General features: G+C 33.0%; 1 protein-coding gene across 1 annotated transcript in view; it reads left to right on the top strand.

Annotated features, from left to right (window-relative positions):
• FREM2 (FRAS1 related extracellular matrix 2) overlaps positions 1-18,101 on the top strand; it is a 203,073-nt gene that overhangs the window by 91,255 nt on the left and 93,717 nt on the right. Inside the window, exons 4-6 of the mRNA XM_003764540.2 lie at positions 1,673-1,903; positions 11,842-11,967; positions 14,118-14,369. Coding sequence (XP_003764588.1) covers positions 1,673-1,903; positions 11,842-11,967; positions 14,118-14,369 — 609 coding nt within the window. The remainder of the gene's footprint in view (positions 1-1,672; positions 1,904-11,841; positions 11,968-14,117; positions 14,370-18,101) is intronic.

Here is an 18,101-nt window from a genome sequence, read left to right as displayed (position 1 = left end):
CCAGTCTTAGAGCCAATCATTTAAACAGAAAACTTTTCAGAGACCAAAAGTTGACTAAAGCAGTTTTATGCTAAGGGTTAGGTAGAAAATCATAAATTGAGTTAGAGAGGAAAAAAAGTTCAAAACTCAAAGGAAATCGCCATGTAAAAAACACAGGGTTGGGAAAGTGGAAAGGGAGGGGCATGGAGAGGGGAAAAGTTTAAACTGTCTATGAAGGACAATACTAGATAAGTTTTGGGTTTTTTTTTTTTTTTTTTAATGGCAGTTTGCTAACCATGTTCAGTTGGATACATGTTGCTATGGGCCTGCCACATGACAAAATTCAAAAATATCCATAGATTTAATACAATATTACAAAGATCTCTTAAAAGTCTACTAAGGAGACTTTTTTTTTTTTCTTTTCTTTTTGGTAACTAATAGTTTGAGTCTGGAAGCTACCAGAATTTATTTTCAGCAAGACTAGCCCTCATTGAGGAAGCAAATTTGCATAAAGAAGTTACATTTTTTTAAAAAAAATGTCACTCCCTTATAATCTACAAAAATAAGAAAATAATGTCATTTAAAAAAAAAACTGGGCAGTACCTATCAAAAGGTCAGTATTAGCAGGTATCTTCTGTCAACAATGCCACTGGGGATAAATAATAGATCCCATCAAAGAGTGATCAGTATATGTGCTGGAAATCTTAGAAATGACTCTCCCTTTTATCAGTCAGTGTTGGCAGCTAATTGAGGTTAATCCAAGAGGTGTTGAAAGCTATGCCAAAATTGCATAAAGATTTAAGAGAACAAAAAGGTTGTTCCATGACATTCTACAGCATAGCATACCTGTCTAATTTTTAAAATTTGTTTCTTCTTTCCAGATATATAAATTTTAATTTCTATTTTTACTTTAAGAAAATATATTATTTTGGATTCTTCATAATATTTTCTCCAAGTAGATCCATTATCAACTATAAGTGGTCCATAACACTGGAAAGGATATATTAATTCGCTTGATTTTTCTCAATATATGGAATTCAATCCCATCTTTACTTTTCAGGATTAAATATATCTGTAAAAATGAAGTATATGGATTAAACCAGAAGTAATTACAATATTTTAAAATTCAATTAGAGTCAATTTATCATTTGAAATCAAAACATCAAGAAGCATATTTGTGCACCTACTATATGCTAGGTATTGTGGTAAGCCCTAGAAAAATCAATAACAAAAAAACAAAGGAAATTGAAATATAATAGTAGAGTAGAAAGAAAAATAATCTCTTTCAACACTATGAATAATGTTAAGAACAGAAAATTTGCTTCTGATTTCCATTTATTACCCAAATTATCAAACTAAATTTTCTGCTATTGTAAAATAGCCATAATCTCAGGACCAACATTAAAAGAAACATTTCTAGAAAGGGATCTAAAGACTAATTTTTTTTTTAGAAGAGGAAAGAGAATGGGAGGGGAAATGAAAGAGACAAAGAGACACAGGAAGAGACAGAAATGACAGAGAAAGAGACAGACATGACTGAAAGAGACAGAGACACACACACACAGATAAAGACAGAGATGGAGACAGAAACAGAGACACAGAATATGAATCAATCAACTGTAAGTAGAAAAACTTGTAAGTGATTTGATTTCAAATGAAATTAAGCAAAACTAATACTGTGTTTCTTTAAAAGGTATTGGCACACAAGATGGTACAGCAAAAAAAGACAGAGACTTCAAAGGAAAGGCACAGAAACAAGTACAATTTAACCCAGGTCAAACCACAGCCACATGGCGAGTGAGAATTCTGAGTGACGGTGAACATGAACAGTCAGAAACCTTCCAGGTGGTGCTATCGGAGCCTGTCATGGCTGCTCTAGAATTCCCTGCTGTGACAACAGTGGAGATTATTGACCCAGGAGATGGTAAGAGGATTTAATATATTTTCCTTTTGTTTCCAAGAGTAGCCTCCATTTAACACATTCTCAAAAATGAATTGCAGTTTGAAATTTCTCTATTAAGAACTTTCCAAAATAACAGTTCTGTATTCAGTAAGCATTAGAAATAAAATTAGAAATTAAGTGGAGGTAGATTTTTTTAAAAGTCATTTGTACCACAAATATGAGTTAATTCATGTTCTCTTTCCTTTAGTTGTTCTTTCCATTTTGGCTTATTTTCCTTAAATTATTATTAAGAGCTATTTGACATATGACAGTAAAACCAGGCCAATTGATATTTCCTATTTGAAAAGTAAATCTCTTCCTACCAGTTCTAATGTCTTATCAATTAAATTTTCAATTATGACCTCGGGCAAAACATTTAGTTTTTCCTTTATAAAACAAAAGGGCTATATGAAATCTCCCTGAAAGTCCTTCAAGTTCTAGACCTAAGACTTTATAAACATATAAATATTATCCCAAAAAAGCAGCAGGCAATAATAATATCTAACATTTATATAGTGTTTTCTATGTGCCAGGCACTGTCCTAAGGGCTTTACAGTTATCTCATTTAATTTTCATGATAATCCTGGAAGGTACATGTTATTATACCCATTTTACAGATGAAGAAATTGAAGCAGAGATTAAATGACTTACCTAAGGTCGCACAGCCAGTAAGTGACTGAGTTGAACATCTGTCTAATTTCTGAACCTGTTTCTTTTCTGACATTAGATAAATTTTAGTTTCTATTATTATTTTAAGATAGAACATCGCTTTAGATTTTTTCCTGACTACTTCTTATAATCTTGGAGTAGGCTTGGTATTGAGAAGTTAAGAGACTTCTTCAGAATCCCAAAAGTTATCATGTGTTAGATTCAAGACTTGAAACTAAGTCTGCTTGACGCTAAGAATAGCTTTTTTTCTATTGTTTTCTAGGTGACATAGTGAATTAAGATTAGTCCAAAAGGTGTTAAAAAGCTAAGAGCATGAAGGATGAGAGAAAAAAAGGATGCTCTGTAACATTCTAAAAATGATCAGTAATGTTAACAACTGGCATTTCTGTAACATCTCCTATTTGCCAGTGTTGGAACTCCTTATAAAAATCCTACTGTGAAAAATAAGATCAATGTATTATCTTAAAGTTAGGCTGAAAACTAAAATCTATATAATTTGAGAGAATAGGTTCAGGAATTAGACAGGAATCAGACAGTAGCAGATATTCAGACAATTAATAGCTATATGATTTTGGGCAACTCAGTTAACCTCTGATTGCCTCAGTTTCTTCATCTGTAAAATGAGGATACTATTAGTACCTTTTCCCCCAGCATTATTTATTATAAGAATCAAATATTTGTTAAGTTCTTAGTATAAATAATAGTAGGCACTATATAAATTCTAGTTACTATTTCTGTTTAATAGTAGTAGTAGTAGTAGCAGCAGCAGCAGGAATAGTAGTAGGATGTAACAGAGCATTTTTTTTTTTTTTGTACTCTTATTCCTCATGCACTTAGCATAGCTTTTCAAGATCTCTTGGATAACCTACCGTATCAACTAGGAATAAATAGAGAAAAGACTATCTGTAAAATCAAGAAGACCTCTATTCAAGTCCTCAATCTAACACAGGCTAAGTCTTTTGGACAAATCATTTAATTTTCAGTGTCTCAGTGCTGAGGCAGCTCTAAAATTATAAGTAGACCTGACAACCTTCATTGGTATAGAGACTTTCTTTAATAAAACACAGGCTCATTAATGTTGACTAGATTTTGGACTCTTGATATTGATGGGAATGTAAGAAAATTTACAAAAAATATATTCTGCTTCTCATTTTTTATGATTCTTCCTCCTCTCTGTCTCAGTTCTTAGTGTCTTGAAGCCTTCCTTTAAATTCCTTTTGAATTAGGTTTTTTTATCCATGAACATGCTTAGGTCAATAGTGGTCAATATGGGTGAACCTTACTACTTGCCTCTGACCCTTGTTCTCTACTGTCACAGGCCCTCAGGGCTTTTTTTTTTATCAGTCCTAGCTGAAAATGATGTCTGAGCACGTTTTTGAGAACCATTTTTTTTTTTTTTTAATGAAAACCTTTTAGAGGCTCTTCTGAAGTTAAAATTTCCTCTGTCAGAAACCATGGTTTGTTTTTTAAATGGCCAGCTCACTTTGCTTTGTCAATCAGAAAGCTCTTAAACCTCTGCCAAGATAAAATCGACCTGAGTGCACTAACCAGAAGAGTCATGAGGAAATCCCTGCTTTAGATGGTTGAGCACAGTTAAATGTAGAAAATAGAGACTCTATTGTTACAACTTTAATTTAAAAAAAAAAAAAAAACTACCCTGTCTCTCATTTAGTTAAATGCACTGTTCAAATATATTCTGGAGTCCCATAAAAGGGCAATTAGCATTAAAATTTGATTTGGTCAGCATGGTAGAAAGATAAACCAGTCTTTCATTCATCCGGTCCTGAGAATTTGGTAAATGCCCATGTAACAAAGCTTTCTGATTTAAAAGCCTCATTTGTCCTTAATGTCCACTCATGTGTTAAAATTTTGTTTGAATTAACTTCTGAATACTTGGTTGTTAACTTACAAAGCTGAATTTCTTTGTATTAAGAAAGAAGAGATTTGATTCTGCTCTAGTATTTTTTAGTTCTATCTGACTCTTTATGCCTCTAGTCATATGAAATTGAAGGGTTAGAAGTGAGCCAAAGAGGCTTTCTAATCTGGAGTCTGTCTTCTCTATCCTGTATCCGAAGAGGACCTGTGCTAAAACCATCTTAATTGTCTGTCATCCTTCAAAATCTCCAGAGGAAATCTTAGTTTCTTTTCATTAATGCAACCTCATATATGAAACCTGGATAATTAACAAGTGCTGCTTAATGCCTAGAATGTGCCCCTCTTCCTCCAACTTAAACATTTTTTCTTGTTCTCATTTCAATACAAAATAGAGAACAGCATATTAATAAATCATGGAATCAACAATGACCCTTTCTTCATCAGATTAAATGACCCTTTGATCATCCCACAGAGAATAAATTTCCCAAACCTTTAGTCTTAGTGATTGCTTAACTCTAGTCCATGTCTAAATTCTTCATATTCCTTAAAAAATTAGAATGTCTTGGCTATGGATCATACAAATGATGAGAGTAAAGGAATAATGATAGTTATTGTATTTTCCTTTCCCAGAACATGATTTCTAAGATTTGAACCAGAAAACCTGGTTCAAATTCCACCTCTGATACATCCTGGTTCTGCAACTTTTGGCAAGCCACAATCTCCTGGGGTCCTCAGAATATTATTTGTGAAAAAGTTATTGAACTGCCTTGGTAGAAGCATTTTCTCTCCTGGAGGTTCCTACACTATAGGTACCACTAGTCCAATCTCTGACTATATTCTCCATTATAAAAACATTTCTATCTCTTCAAAAAAGCTGTGAATATCAATCAATTCAATCAACAAAAATCGAATAAACACCGCTCTGGTTCAATTTTCTGCTAAGTACTGAGAATAAAAAGGTCAAAAAGAATTACATGTTACCAAGGGAAAGAACTTGAACATATGGAAAGCAAAAAAGAAAAAAAAAGACATTTTCATAGAGATTCTAGCAAATGAGGGGATCAGAAAGGGCTAATGTCCTCCTCTCATCACCTAGAGATAAAGCTTTAAATTCTTTGATTCCTTTCTTAAGTGTGTCCATATACATAGAGATACTATTATAAAAACAAGAATTTTGTCATCTATGGAAAGGATGAGCTTAAATATCAAGAAAGCCTGAGTCTTTGTATATACTTTATGTGGTAGGTACCAAGTACTACAGCAACACAAAGCTCTGGAAACTCACCCTAGCTTGAGATTTTTTCATGACAGAATTTGAGTTTAGACAGATTCAAGCCTAGATGACCTCAGTCAACTCTAGGCTAGATGCTGACAATTGTTGACCATTGGCACCTGTCACTTGCCCCACACAGTGGCCCTTCACACATATAGAAGACCACCCAAGTATTAAATGTACTCAAGAAATTATGGGAATATGGGACTTAAGAAACCAAAGTTTTCTTGCAATGATTCATTTCCCCTGTCTTTAGGAAGGAAAGTTGTTTGGTTAGTTGAAAACTTGGGGAGAAAAAATCAGATGTTTATATAGCCAAAATAATACATCCGCTACTTTGTAAATTTCAGTATCTTAATAGAAAAAAATGGCTTATTCCCATGCCATGTGATGCAAAAAAAAAAGATGAAAAAAATCAACTTTATCTTATAGACCTGCAGAAAACTTAACAAATATTGCTAATTTTTTCCCCTTTTCTCTCTGCTTTTTTCTCTCTTTTCTGGCTCTTTCACTTTAGAGTTCTATTTTGTTTTAGTGTAATAAAATAATACTCTTGTTCCTTGTTTCTTCATTTGCTTTATACGGAGTCATAGAATTTTAAAGTTGAAAGGGACATTCCAGTACCCTCACTTTGGAGATGAGGGATTGCACTCTGGTAGATTCCTTCCTTAGCTTGTTAGAAGCTAAACTTTTTCAGATGGTATTATTTGATTGTTTTCTTAAGCCTTGAAAAGACTGGAGATGAGAGAATGGAAATTCTTCCCCTAAGCAATTCATAGGATCATAACATCACAAAAATTTACAACTGGAAAAAATTTTTGAAATCATTAAGTTCAACTCCATCCTATTTTGCAGAGGAAGAAACTGAGACAGAGAAAGTCTATCATCCAGGTTCTCACAATTAGCAAGTATCTAAAGTTAGATTAATACCCAGGTGTTCCTGATTTCAAGTCCAATGTTCCATCCACAATGCTTCTGTGTGCAGTAACCATCTCACTTTGAACTGATCATTTGCTGATTGGGTTGGAATGTCCCACAAAGCAGACCCCACTAATTGCTCAGAGCACTGTGTTGAATTCCTACAAGTGACAGGTCCTTGTAGGTCCTTGTGTTCTTCTTATTTCTAGTGTTGAAAGTACAGAAAGCATTCCCACACCCTAGGGAACAAATGGCAAATTTGTCTATCAGGAACTTATAAACATGTCAAATGTCCTGATAAAGTTAATTTCTAGAACAGATTTTAACAATGCCCTTCACCTAATAGAACATAGTGGTTCACTTTGTTGCTCAAAATAATGATTTTAAACGCAATCACTTTGTGACTTTAAAAAGTTTCTCACTTTCTGATTCTTGCCAACCCATTTTCATACCTTACCAACTACTATTGATTGGTAGTGTTTTCTTACTTCTCAAAGAATCTGTGAGATTTTGTTAATATTTGTTTAAATAAACAAATATCCTTAAGGGAAAAAAACCACATAAAGACAAATATTTATTTCATAAACATAATTTAAAATATGAGCACAATATGATTTTTCTGGAAAAACAAAAATATTTCTACCTTACATAATTTTTTAAATGAAGCTTTCTTTTCTTTTATATTTGCATATTAACATATTTATAAAATAGACCTAAATTTCACTGGACTTACTTTCATTTTAAAATACTTCCTCATATATTCAATTAATATTTTCTATATTTATAAAGATAAGGCATAATAGATATTTATGTTGAAAAGCTTCCTTCATTTTTTACGTCAAACCAGTTCTAATCAGAGCATAGGTTTTGTACGCATGGGAGAATAGAACTTTGCTAAGTCTACTCTAGCAGGACTGACCACCTAAAATATTTAAGTAATTCAATACTATTATTTAGACTGTGTGTTTGAAGTCTTTCCTAACCTCTTTATGAAAAGAACTAATTGAACTTTTTTTTGCAGAATGACAACAAAACATATATAAATATGTATGTATATTTATAGTCTTGAACTAATGGATTAAATATTTGCCCACTTCAGACACTTTTTCACTAGGACTGTATGTTTGATTAATTATTATTTAACAGAATAAGATTCATTTACACAAAGAAGTCTAGAATTTTGCATGTCTCAAGAATATAACTGAATGAAAAGGGATGGTAACAATGTACCTTGAATGAACTCAAGTTCGTAACAGAATTTAGATGACACAGGCACTTTTTTTCCTCACTAGACCTAAAATTAATTGTAATTTGTTGCACTATAAGGAATTCAGGAAGAAGAGAAACATTGGGTGACTGATTCATGTACACTGCTAAATTTGAAGGCTTAAGTGTCAAGAATTGATAACATTACAGTCCATTATAACTGAGAACAGAGTAGTGATAAAGAAAGGAAGCCAGAATCTCAGTCCTGCCAACATCAGGAATTGTGCCTTTGAATAACACCCATGAATTCTCAGTACAGTATGTGGGTCCTGTACTGAGATTAAGATATGATTAAGAATCTTAAGACAAAACAGGAGGTTATAATAATTTGTTAACCATAGAATATAAATTTTCTAATAGATACAGAAAAGTACAAATAAAAGTGATTGTGGGGAAAAAAAACCCTACTCAAAAAAATCCCTTAAGCTACATGAAATAAACACCAAATTTTGCTGACACATAAAATAGCATTCCTTGACCATCCAATATAAGATAGATCGAGAGACATAATTTATTAAGCACATAACACTGTGCTAAGGTTTAGGGATATAAATACAAGGTGACAAAAAGATCGTCTCTGCCCTCAAGGAACTTATATTCTGAGGGAAAAACAACATAAAAAGGAAGCTGGAAAAGGTGGGGTTTGTTGAAGAGAGTGATGAATGGGGAGTATTGGAAGGGCACATGAAATCAGGAAAGAAGACAGAGTGAATTATCTAAGTTATTCATGGAATGGTGGTGCCAGATAGGAACTCACCAATCAGAGAAGATTTGCATGTTTATATGGTATTTCAGGAAAGTTTTCAGCTTCCATGCTATTAAGTTGTACATCAGTGCTTTGCCCAGACAGCTCTTAGGAGAGCTTGTACATGTTGTCATGATTTCAATTACAAGGTTCCTATTTACATTCATTCATGTCTCCTCTATGGTTGATAAATATGATTATTTCTCTTTTATGGAGAAGAAAAAAATAAGACATAGAAAAGTTGATAGATTTTCCCAGATTTAGTTTTCAAATATGTAACAAACCCTGTGTTTGCCATCAGTTGTCCACAAATTTAAAGAATGCAATCTAAAAGTATTGTGAATATTTATAAAAAGTTGTTTTATTGGACCAAATTTAATATCAGTCATGAGACTTTATTTTCTTTCCTTTCTTGCATTTTTTGATGCAAATGAGTTTTTTAAGAACTCGCTTTGTCCTATTAAATGTTATAGAGTAATGTCTGTCTATCTCTGTCTCTCTTAGTACTAGGATTTGGTTAGCTTATAGAACCAAGTTCTTTTTTGTGTGTCATGGGCCTCTGTTATTCTGCAGAAACCCATCAGTCCCTTCTTCAAATAATGCTTTTCAAGGTATAGAGAACATAAGATTGAAGAGAAAACCAATTATATTGAAATACAGTCACTGAAATTTACTTTAGAATATAAATCCATGGACCCCCAGGTTAAGAACCTCTTCCATAGAGAGAAATGTTTCCTTTTCAGAGTGCTTAAAATCACTTTTTTTTTTTTTTTTTTGGCTTATGAAAACTCCTTGGAATTTTAAAGTTACCAACAGTGGCAGTCCCAGTAAGCATTCATATTTTTCTGTTCAGACATTGTTCCACTCGTGCTCATCGGTTCACACAGAAAGCAATGGTCATCACTTAGTTTCCTCTAATACAAAAAACAATAGTATTGATGACATTGTTTCATCCTCTTATATACTGAAACATTTGTTCATTCATTCACTCTACCATGTTCAACTAACCACATGTATTGAGCACCAACTTTTTATTGTTAGGTTTTTTTGTTTTGGTTTGGTTTGTTTTCTTTTAACAGTGACAGATCTTCTGGGCAATACTTTTTTTCCAAGCTGAGTGATCAATCTCTAAATACATGATCTTTAAATATTTTTCATTCTGCTTCTACTCTTATTTTTCCAGAATTTAAGTCCCTCTTGGCAGCTCTTTTTAATCTAATTTAAATTGATCTCATTCTTTTTCTCTTGTTTTTGCTCTTTAACTCCAAGGACATTGCTACGTTAAGATAAACTGATCATACTGCCGTAAAAGAAAAAGTTTACACCATCATCAAATGAGCTCAAAATTCTGTGCCCACTTGAAGCAAGCTGCACACATGAAATTAACAACTCTCTTGAGAAAGTGAAGAACAGAAAAATCTAACAAAAAATTTCCCTTGTTTAATCTCTGCTAAACTCTCTACCACTTTCTCCCTCTAAATATCCAGTAATATTTCCCATACACAAAAAGCCCAAGGGAATAGATAAGCCTGGTACTGTGCCCTACAGGTCAGCAAGCCCAAGCTTTGTCAAACCAAGTGGAGGAGGAAATTCCAGAACTGAAGGCCCCCCACCAAGATCACCCTACTTTTCTCTCTTTCATTATTCAAATCTACTGACAAATGGCAGGAGAGCTGCCCTCCCTTACTTTACAGTCTTAAGTGGTACAGGGTAAGAAAATAACATTCAAGATTCAAACCTCATGGGGCTTTAATAATTAAAATCCAACACATGGAATTTTTCAAGTAAATTTTATTAATAAGTTCTGAGTAGTACAGACAAATTGAATCTGTATTAATAATAGCAAATACCATCCAAAAAAGTAGATTTTTCCATAATTTGCAAATTCTAAGCAAGGTAGAATAAAATAAATCCACTGGCAAATATCAAATTTCTTTTAGTGATGGAATGATTTCCTATATTGATCTGAATGAAAACAGCACTACTAAAATATTATATATATCAACTGTGTATGATGTGTTTTGCTTTCTTTGTTGCAAAGTCTGATGAAAATCTCTACCTTGAAATTGAACATTGTGAGTGTGGATTTTGCTTGAAAGGAATTAGACATAATGAAATCCGAATTCATAAAAGTGTAGTTAATCCAAAGCTGAATTCCACTTCATAGACTTTTGTTTTTAAATTAAGAATGATATGGGATAAATTACCTAGATAAAAGCAACTGCTATAGAAATAATTCAAATAATAAATTTGGAAATGTTTAAAATTATATTTGTGAAATTGAAATGCCACAGATTTAATCATATCAGTATAATGACATTTTCTATTATTTTCTTACCTGCAGTATTTTTAGTATTCTTTGACTGCAAGAGAGCCATTGTGTTTCAGTGCTTCAAAGAGAACATGATAACTTGTTGTTTTCTGTAATCTTTCTTATAAAGGAAATTGTTGACAAAACCTTTATGTAATAAGTTCTGAAGTAATTATGTCAAACAAAAATTTACTACATATAGTAATATGAAAAATGTCTTGGAAAATCATTTATATTGTCTGCATGGAACTTTTTTGTTATCACCCTTTGTTTGATATAGCCTTCTTCTGCCATTAAAAAATGAGAAGTTTATACTTGTATGCGTACACTTGTATATATCATGGCGACTCTTCTAGGGAAAGAGTCCAAATAAATGCTTCTTTACATCTAATGAATGGAGTCCTGAATTCCAAAGGAATTTTTGCTTACAATATGTGTACATTGTATGATTATCCCTCTAAGCATACAACATCCAAAATGAAAGAGATTAAATTAATTTGCTGAAGTTTCATTCTCTGTCAAGGGGCCAAAACTAGTTTTCTGGGAAGGTATGCCAGAAGCCCTTATTTAAGTGAGAAAAAGAGATTACAGAAGAGATGAAAGAGAAATCTTTTTTTTTTAATGTTCACAGAGATGATACATTGGCTCTGAGTTTGTATATTTTAGAAGTTTGTGTCCTCTCCACATTCTCTTCCTACCCCCCATCATTGTTCTATAATAGTTTATGAAAGGAAAAACAACAACAACCAAAAAAAAAAAAAACCCAAAACAAACACGGGGAAAATTTGAATATGTATATGGTTATTTCACAGTGATGATTTCAGGAAGTACAGTAATGAATGTTTATTCTGTTATCTCTGCAGAATCAACTGTCTTTATTCCTCAGTCTGTCTACACCATTGAAGAAGATGTTGGTGAATTGTTCATTCCCATCAAAAGAAGTGGAGATGTGAGCCAAGAATTAATGGTGATCTGCTACACTCGACAAGGTAATACAAGTCAGGTTAAGTACAAATGATGGTTGGAGAAAAGGGAATCCTTTTGAAGCAAGGACACAAATAAATTTATACTAAGATCAGTTCCCTTCCCTTTTATTTTTCATGAACCACTAACAGGTAATGAAACTTATGAAGCATTATTCATTAAGGAAATAGTACTACTGAATAAATAAGTTTATTTTTTCAAACAACCTTAAATGCCTCTGAAGCAAAATAATTTGATTTGGTGGATTTGGTGGATTATTGATGATGAACTTTAGGACAGAGATATCAAACATGCAGCCCTCTGTATACAAGTCAGTATTTCAATTTGATACAGGATCAGAGGGTCAGGAAGTTCTGAATTCAAATCCAGCTTCAGACACTTATTAGCTGTGTGACCCTTATCTGTAAAATGGAGATAATAGAGTTATTTGTGAATATCTGTCAGAGTTATTGTGAGGATCAAATGAGATACTAATTATAAACCACCATGCTTAGCACATAACAAGTGCTACATAAATGTTTGTTATTATCACACAGTAGTTGGTGCAGGTAGATAAGAATGATAGACCAGAAATCAGGAAGACTGGACTTCAAATCCTACCTCAGACACTTACTATTAGAGTGACCTTGGGCAAGTCATTTAACCCTGTTTGCCTTAGTTTCCTCATCTGTAAAATGAGATACAGAAGGAAATGATAAACCACTCTAGGATCTTTGCTAAGCAAACCTCAAATGGAATCCCAAAGAGTCAGACAGGACTAAAACAAAAACAATTATCATATCCTATACTTGACACCTAGCAAATCATTTCAACATCCTGGGACTCACTTTCCCTATTTATAAATTGAACTTACTCTTCAGATTTTTGTTGTATAGATCAAATAAGAGCATGTACACACACACACACACACACACACACACACACACACACACAGTGCTTTGCAAGGAGCTATATAAAAGTCAGTAATATATAGCACCTGGACAGGTTTATTTATTTATTTATTTTTAATTTGCAAGGTAATTTAAAATGACAAAATGCTTAATGGAAGAGAGAACATCTGAAATTTTATAGTTTAACTATACCTAATCAAGATTTTGTTTCTTAAGGACAAATACAATATCTTACTGAGGTATTTATGGGTCTTTCCAGTTTAACTTTTTAGAGCTTAAACTCAGGACCAACTCATATTGGATTTGTAGCTGACTTTTCTGTAGTTCTAATCCATCATCCATTGACAGGTACTGATTTTCTCTAGCATTCTTGGACTGTTTTGATCTTTTAGTAGAAGGAATAAACCAGTTCACCCAGGAGGATATCTTAGCAGGGTAAATCATTACAGTAAAATCAGAGCAGCCAGAGGAAATAGTTTGATCTACTAGACTGAGGCAAGATTTCAAGATTAACCTTTTACTGGCCACAATAAAGACAACTAAAAGATTATTGGAATTTGTACCAAGTTCCCCCTTAACTATAGGGGTGCTACTCAGTACCTGTAACACTATGCATCATTCCTAGGAAAATCTTTGGGAGATACCCTAAGTAAAGATTCCTAAAACACATTAAAGTAGCCTTAATTACTTAACCCAACAGTTTCCTTCTCCCTTAGAAATATATATTTGGCTTAAAAATATTGTTCTCTTTCAGCATAAAAAGTCAATCAGGTTGTTTGTAAACATGATGGAACAAAGAATGACAGTTTAGATGCTTGAATATTAAATTTTAGTTACAGCACCTTTCAAAATAATTTGCTTCTGCATGAATAAGGCATTTATACATATAATCTGTAACATTATAACTTGTAACAGATATTTATGTTTAAAATTTTCCTTTTCTTTTAATATCAAACTATTTCCAACCAAAATGTGACTCTAACTAAATTGATTTTGTATAGCACATTATTTTTTAATTAAGGTTTTGAAGAACCTTACGAGAAATTAAATATTTTTTCTTACCAAGAACATTAAAATTTTCCATTTTCCATTTTCCAGAATTTTAAATACTAACTAGTATAGTAGGAAAAGGAAAGAAGTAATTGATCATTATGATTATACATTGGGAGAACAAAGTGAAATCCTAGGTATGAAAATTAGTGTCTTTGAAAGCAATTTTGAGATTTTTTTCCTCATGAAACTTTTGGACCATTCTCTCATCCTAGGAACTGCAACAGGGACTGTCCCTACATCTGTGCTCTCCTATTCTGATTACATATCCAGGCCTGAGGATCATACCAGTATTGTCCGATTTGACAAAGATGAACAGGAGAAAATGTGCCGGATTGTTATTATTGACGACTCTTTGTATGAAGAGGCTGAAACATTTCACGTTCTGCTGAGCATGCCCATGGGTGGAAGAATTGGTTCAGAGTTCCCAGGGGCTCAGGTTACGATTATCCCTGACAAAGATGATGGTAAGAACTAATTTATCATTCTAAATGTTGTTTCTAAAAGAAGCAAAATGTTACAAAATATGATAATATAAATGTCACCCTCCCATCATATATCAACTTAGTGTTCTTTCCATCCCCAACTGTTTCCTTCCTCAATCAAGCGTAAAGTTAGTGAAATAAAAGTCTTTGAAAAGTGGCAATATTCACACTTATTTTTAGAATTAGTTATTCTTATTGTGACTCCTCAATGTCTCTGCAAAATATGTAATTTTATCCTCTTAATACAAGGTCCCCACATGAATGGTTTCATTTTATATGCTCTATAACCTGATGCCAGGCAATATCAAATGATTGATGCTTTTTTTAATGATGAGGGAAAAAAATAAGGAAAGCAAATAAAAGTAAATCCAGTTATTTTCTGCTTGTGCTAGTCTGGACGGATTTGGTAATTAAACTCTATATCCAAAGTCATTCCTGATGGAACCCGCCAGGCATGGATGTTAAATCAGTAACTAGAAAGCTTGTGAAAGAGAACCGGAGAATCTTATTCCACTCCATCTCCTTAAAGAGAAATTCTGAAGAAAAATTCCTTTCTCTGATAGGAAGAATGACAAAGATTGAGAAACAGAGAGAAAGAGAGAGAAATAGACAGATAGACCAACATATAGGCAGACAAACATGGATTTTATAACCTTTCCATGTAGAAAGGTGTATTATTGGGTTTGTTTTGGGGTTTATTTGTTTTTTAAACAACCAATGAAAAAAGAATGAGGCATGGATGGCCATATGGGAAACCACAAAGAGATGAGGATACAAGATTTTTATTTCTTCTCTCCAGCCATTCTTTCTCTTGGGATAAAAAGAAGAATGACAAAGTCAGTGTCTGGTTTGGAGAGAAAAGCTATTGGATCTCTGACACTTAAGCACTTTTGAAATCTCATCAGTTGAGGACAGGCTGAATGACTGGGGAAGTCATTTAACTTCTTAGTAGTCTATGCAACTCTTTAAGGTTATATATGGTGCCTGTCTATATTGGTAAAGGGAGTTTCCTTAACAGGTAGTTCTCTTTAATCATGAAGTATATGCCAAAGGGCCCAGCTATCCTCAACTCATGAAAGTTATCTAGTAGTTTTAAAATAATATTTCATTGCTTAATTTAAGAAATTGCCTTTCAGCTCTGTTTAAAACTTTCTTTTTAATATTTTATAAGAAAAGAGATCCTTCAAAAAAAGGATGGCTGTCTATATCCAGAGCAACATAATTCTGCGTATTATATTCAAATTTTCAAATACATATACATAGTGGGAGAGGGGGGGTGAGAATAATACAAAGGTTTGAGGAGAGAATGCAAAGGAAAAGCTTAGAAAAAGTTTATCAAATAGTAATAAAATTCCTACTTCATTTGAAAAAGATCTTCATGGATGGTGGAAGCATTAACAGTTATGGTCATCATCCCTGTCTTCAAAAAGACCAGTAATATTGAACTGCCACATGATTTTTCATTCTCTTTCTTTTGGGCCAATGGGAGAGGAGAAGTAAGGCTAATTCAAAATAGGACCTGTTTAAAAAAAAAAAAAAGTAACAACAATTTTTATCTTACAAGTCGAGTAGAAAAGGTTTTTGTGAAACTCATGATACAACTAAGTGGCAATGACTTGAATGCTCGACCTGGAGTTTTCCTGACTTATTTTATTTGAAACATTTAAAAGCTGTGAGACCCTAGAAAAATTAAATTACCTCTTTCAGCCTCAGTTTATTCATTGTAAAATGGGAATAGGAACACCTAGATGGGGCAATGGATGGATTCTAGAGAGCCTGGAGTTAGGAGACTTAAACACTTCTTAGCTAGGTGAGTCTGGGTTAGTCACATAATTTTGTTTGCCTCAGTTTCCTCCTCTGTAAAATGAGCTGAAGAAGGAAATGGCAAACTATTGCAGTGTCTTTGTCAAGAAAATCCCAAATGGAGTCAGGTAGTCAGAAATAACTAAAACTGCACAACAACAAATTGGAAATAACAAATATGTATTTCACTGAGTTGTTTTGAGGATCAAATGAAATAACATCTATAAAGTGCTTTGCAAACTATGAGTTCTGTTAGTGATAGTAATGACCCTGTCAAGAGATATTGCTTCCTGGACTTTGTTAGTATACCTCATACACCACCTGGTGGCAACTCTTCTGGATTACAGACATTGTTCCCGAGTCTTTTGAAATAATGAAATAGCACACACACACACACACACAGGACCCCCCAGTTCAATGTCTAATATTCCTGGGTTTTATACATATATATATATATATATATATATATATATATATATATATATATGTGTGTGTGTGTGTGTGTGTGTGTGTGTGTGTATGTGTGTGAAAAAAACACATGGAGAAGGACAGAGACAGATATAGAAAGACAGAAACAGAGAAATAATGAAAATCTGGAATATTTTTCAAAAATCAATTGTAATGAATCTTAAGATATGACCTGTTAAATCTAAATTTATGTTTCCTTAACATTTCTCTCTTGCTCTCTGAAGGAGGATATTTGCATCTCTATGTACATGAATGCTACATCTGTAATTTCATCCCTGAATTCCATCCCAACTTCTGTCCTATGTTCTCCACACTGTTGGATATTTCTTCTTGTATTTTCTACTCTCAACATATTTACAACAGCATCCTCAAACACCAGCACCCCTTCTGACTTCCATGTTTCTGTCAACAATATTCTCCTCCCCATCACCCAAATTTTTGGTCTCTTTCCTTATCCTATCACTACAAACCCATAGAAAATAAGTCATCAAGCAATAGTCCTGTCCATTCTCTTTTCTTTAATGTTCTTACCATCTGTCTTTCACTATCTCTATGGAGCTTTCAGTACTTATCATCACATGTCAAAATTATAGAAATAATCTCCCACAAGATCTCATCAGCTTTAATTACTCCTGTTATGAACATTATACCCAAGTGAATCTGCCTAAAATAAGCATCAAAAACATTTCATTTTCTATTTGCCTGTAACAAAATCTCTAAGGTTTTTTATATGTCATGCATTCTTTTGAGAGGTAGATAAAATTTATGGGTTCCTTTTAAGAATAATTTGTCTAAATGATTGGAGGAAGTGCTAAAATTTTTACCTGGAGGTTAGTGAAAATATTTTTTCCATCCAAATTTATGGACATCCTGAAATATGTCAGACTTCAGGCTCAGAACCCTTGGCTTAGAGCAGTAAAGAGAAGGATTTCTTTTATATAAATTGTCCTGACTAACTTACGAAAAAATACATCAAGGAGAGGAAAAGAAGCTTATTTTAGTGGTGGGTGATTTTAAAATTTAATATGTTATAAAAAGTTGAATTCACTTGATTTACATAGTAATAAAAGAATGTAAAATTTTATTATCATAAATATTTTTAAAATGTACTTAAATTACATATTGTCTACATTTTACATTCTCCCATGAAATATATCTATTCATTATACTGATTGGTTTTTCTTTTGATATTTTAACATTCTGAGTCTACCAGTTCAGTATTAGATCTCTTTATCTCTACTAGTTCAGTGTTTAGACTGGCTGTGTTATTCTTTGCAGTACATCTCTTTTTCTAATTATACTTATCCTGAATAATTTCTGTAAGAAGAAAAGTCCACATTTTGACATTATTGTCTATCACTCCCATTTATACACTCCCAGTTCCATTAACCTTCTAGCCTTCCTCCAAAGTGAACATTCTATTTCTATGCCTTTTCATACTTA

Source organism: Sarcophilus harrisii, chromosome 3 (genome assembly GCF_902635505.1).
Source record: "Sarcophilus harrisii chromosome 3, mSarHar1.11, whole genome shotgun sequence".
Classification (NCBI taxonomy): Eukaryota; Metazoa; Chordata; class Mammalia; order Dasyuromorphia; family Dasyuridae; genus Sarcophilus; species Sarcophilus harrisii.
This window is presented reverse-complemented; position numbering and strand designations above follow the sequence as displayed.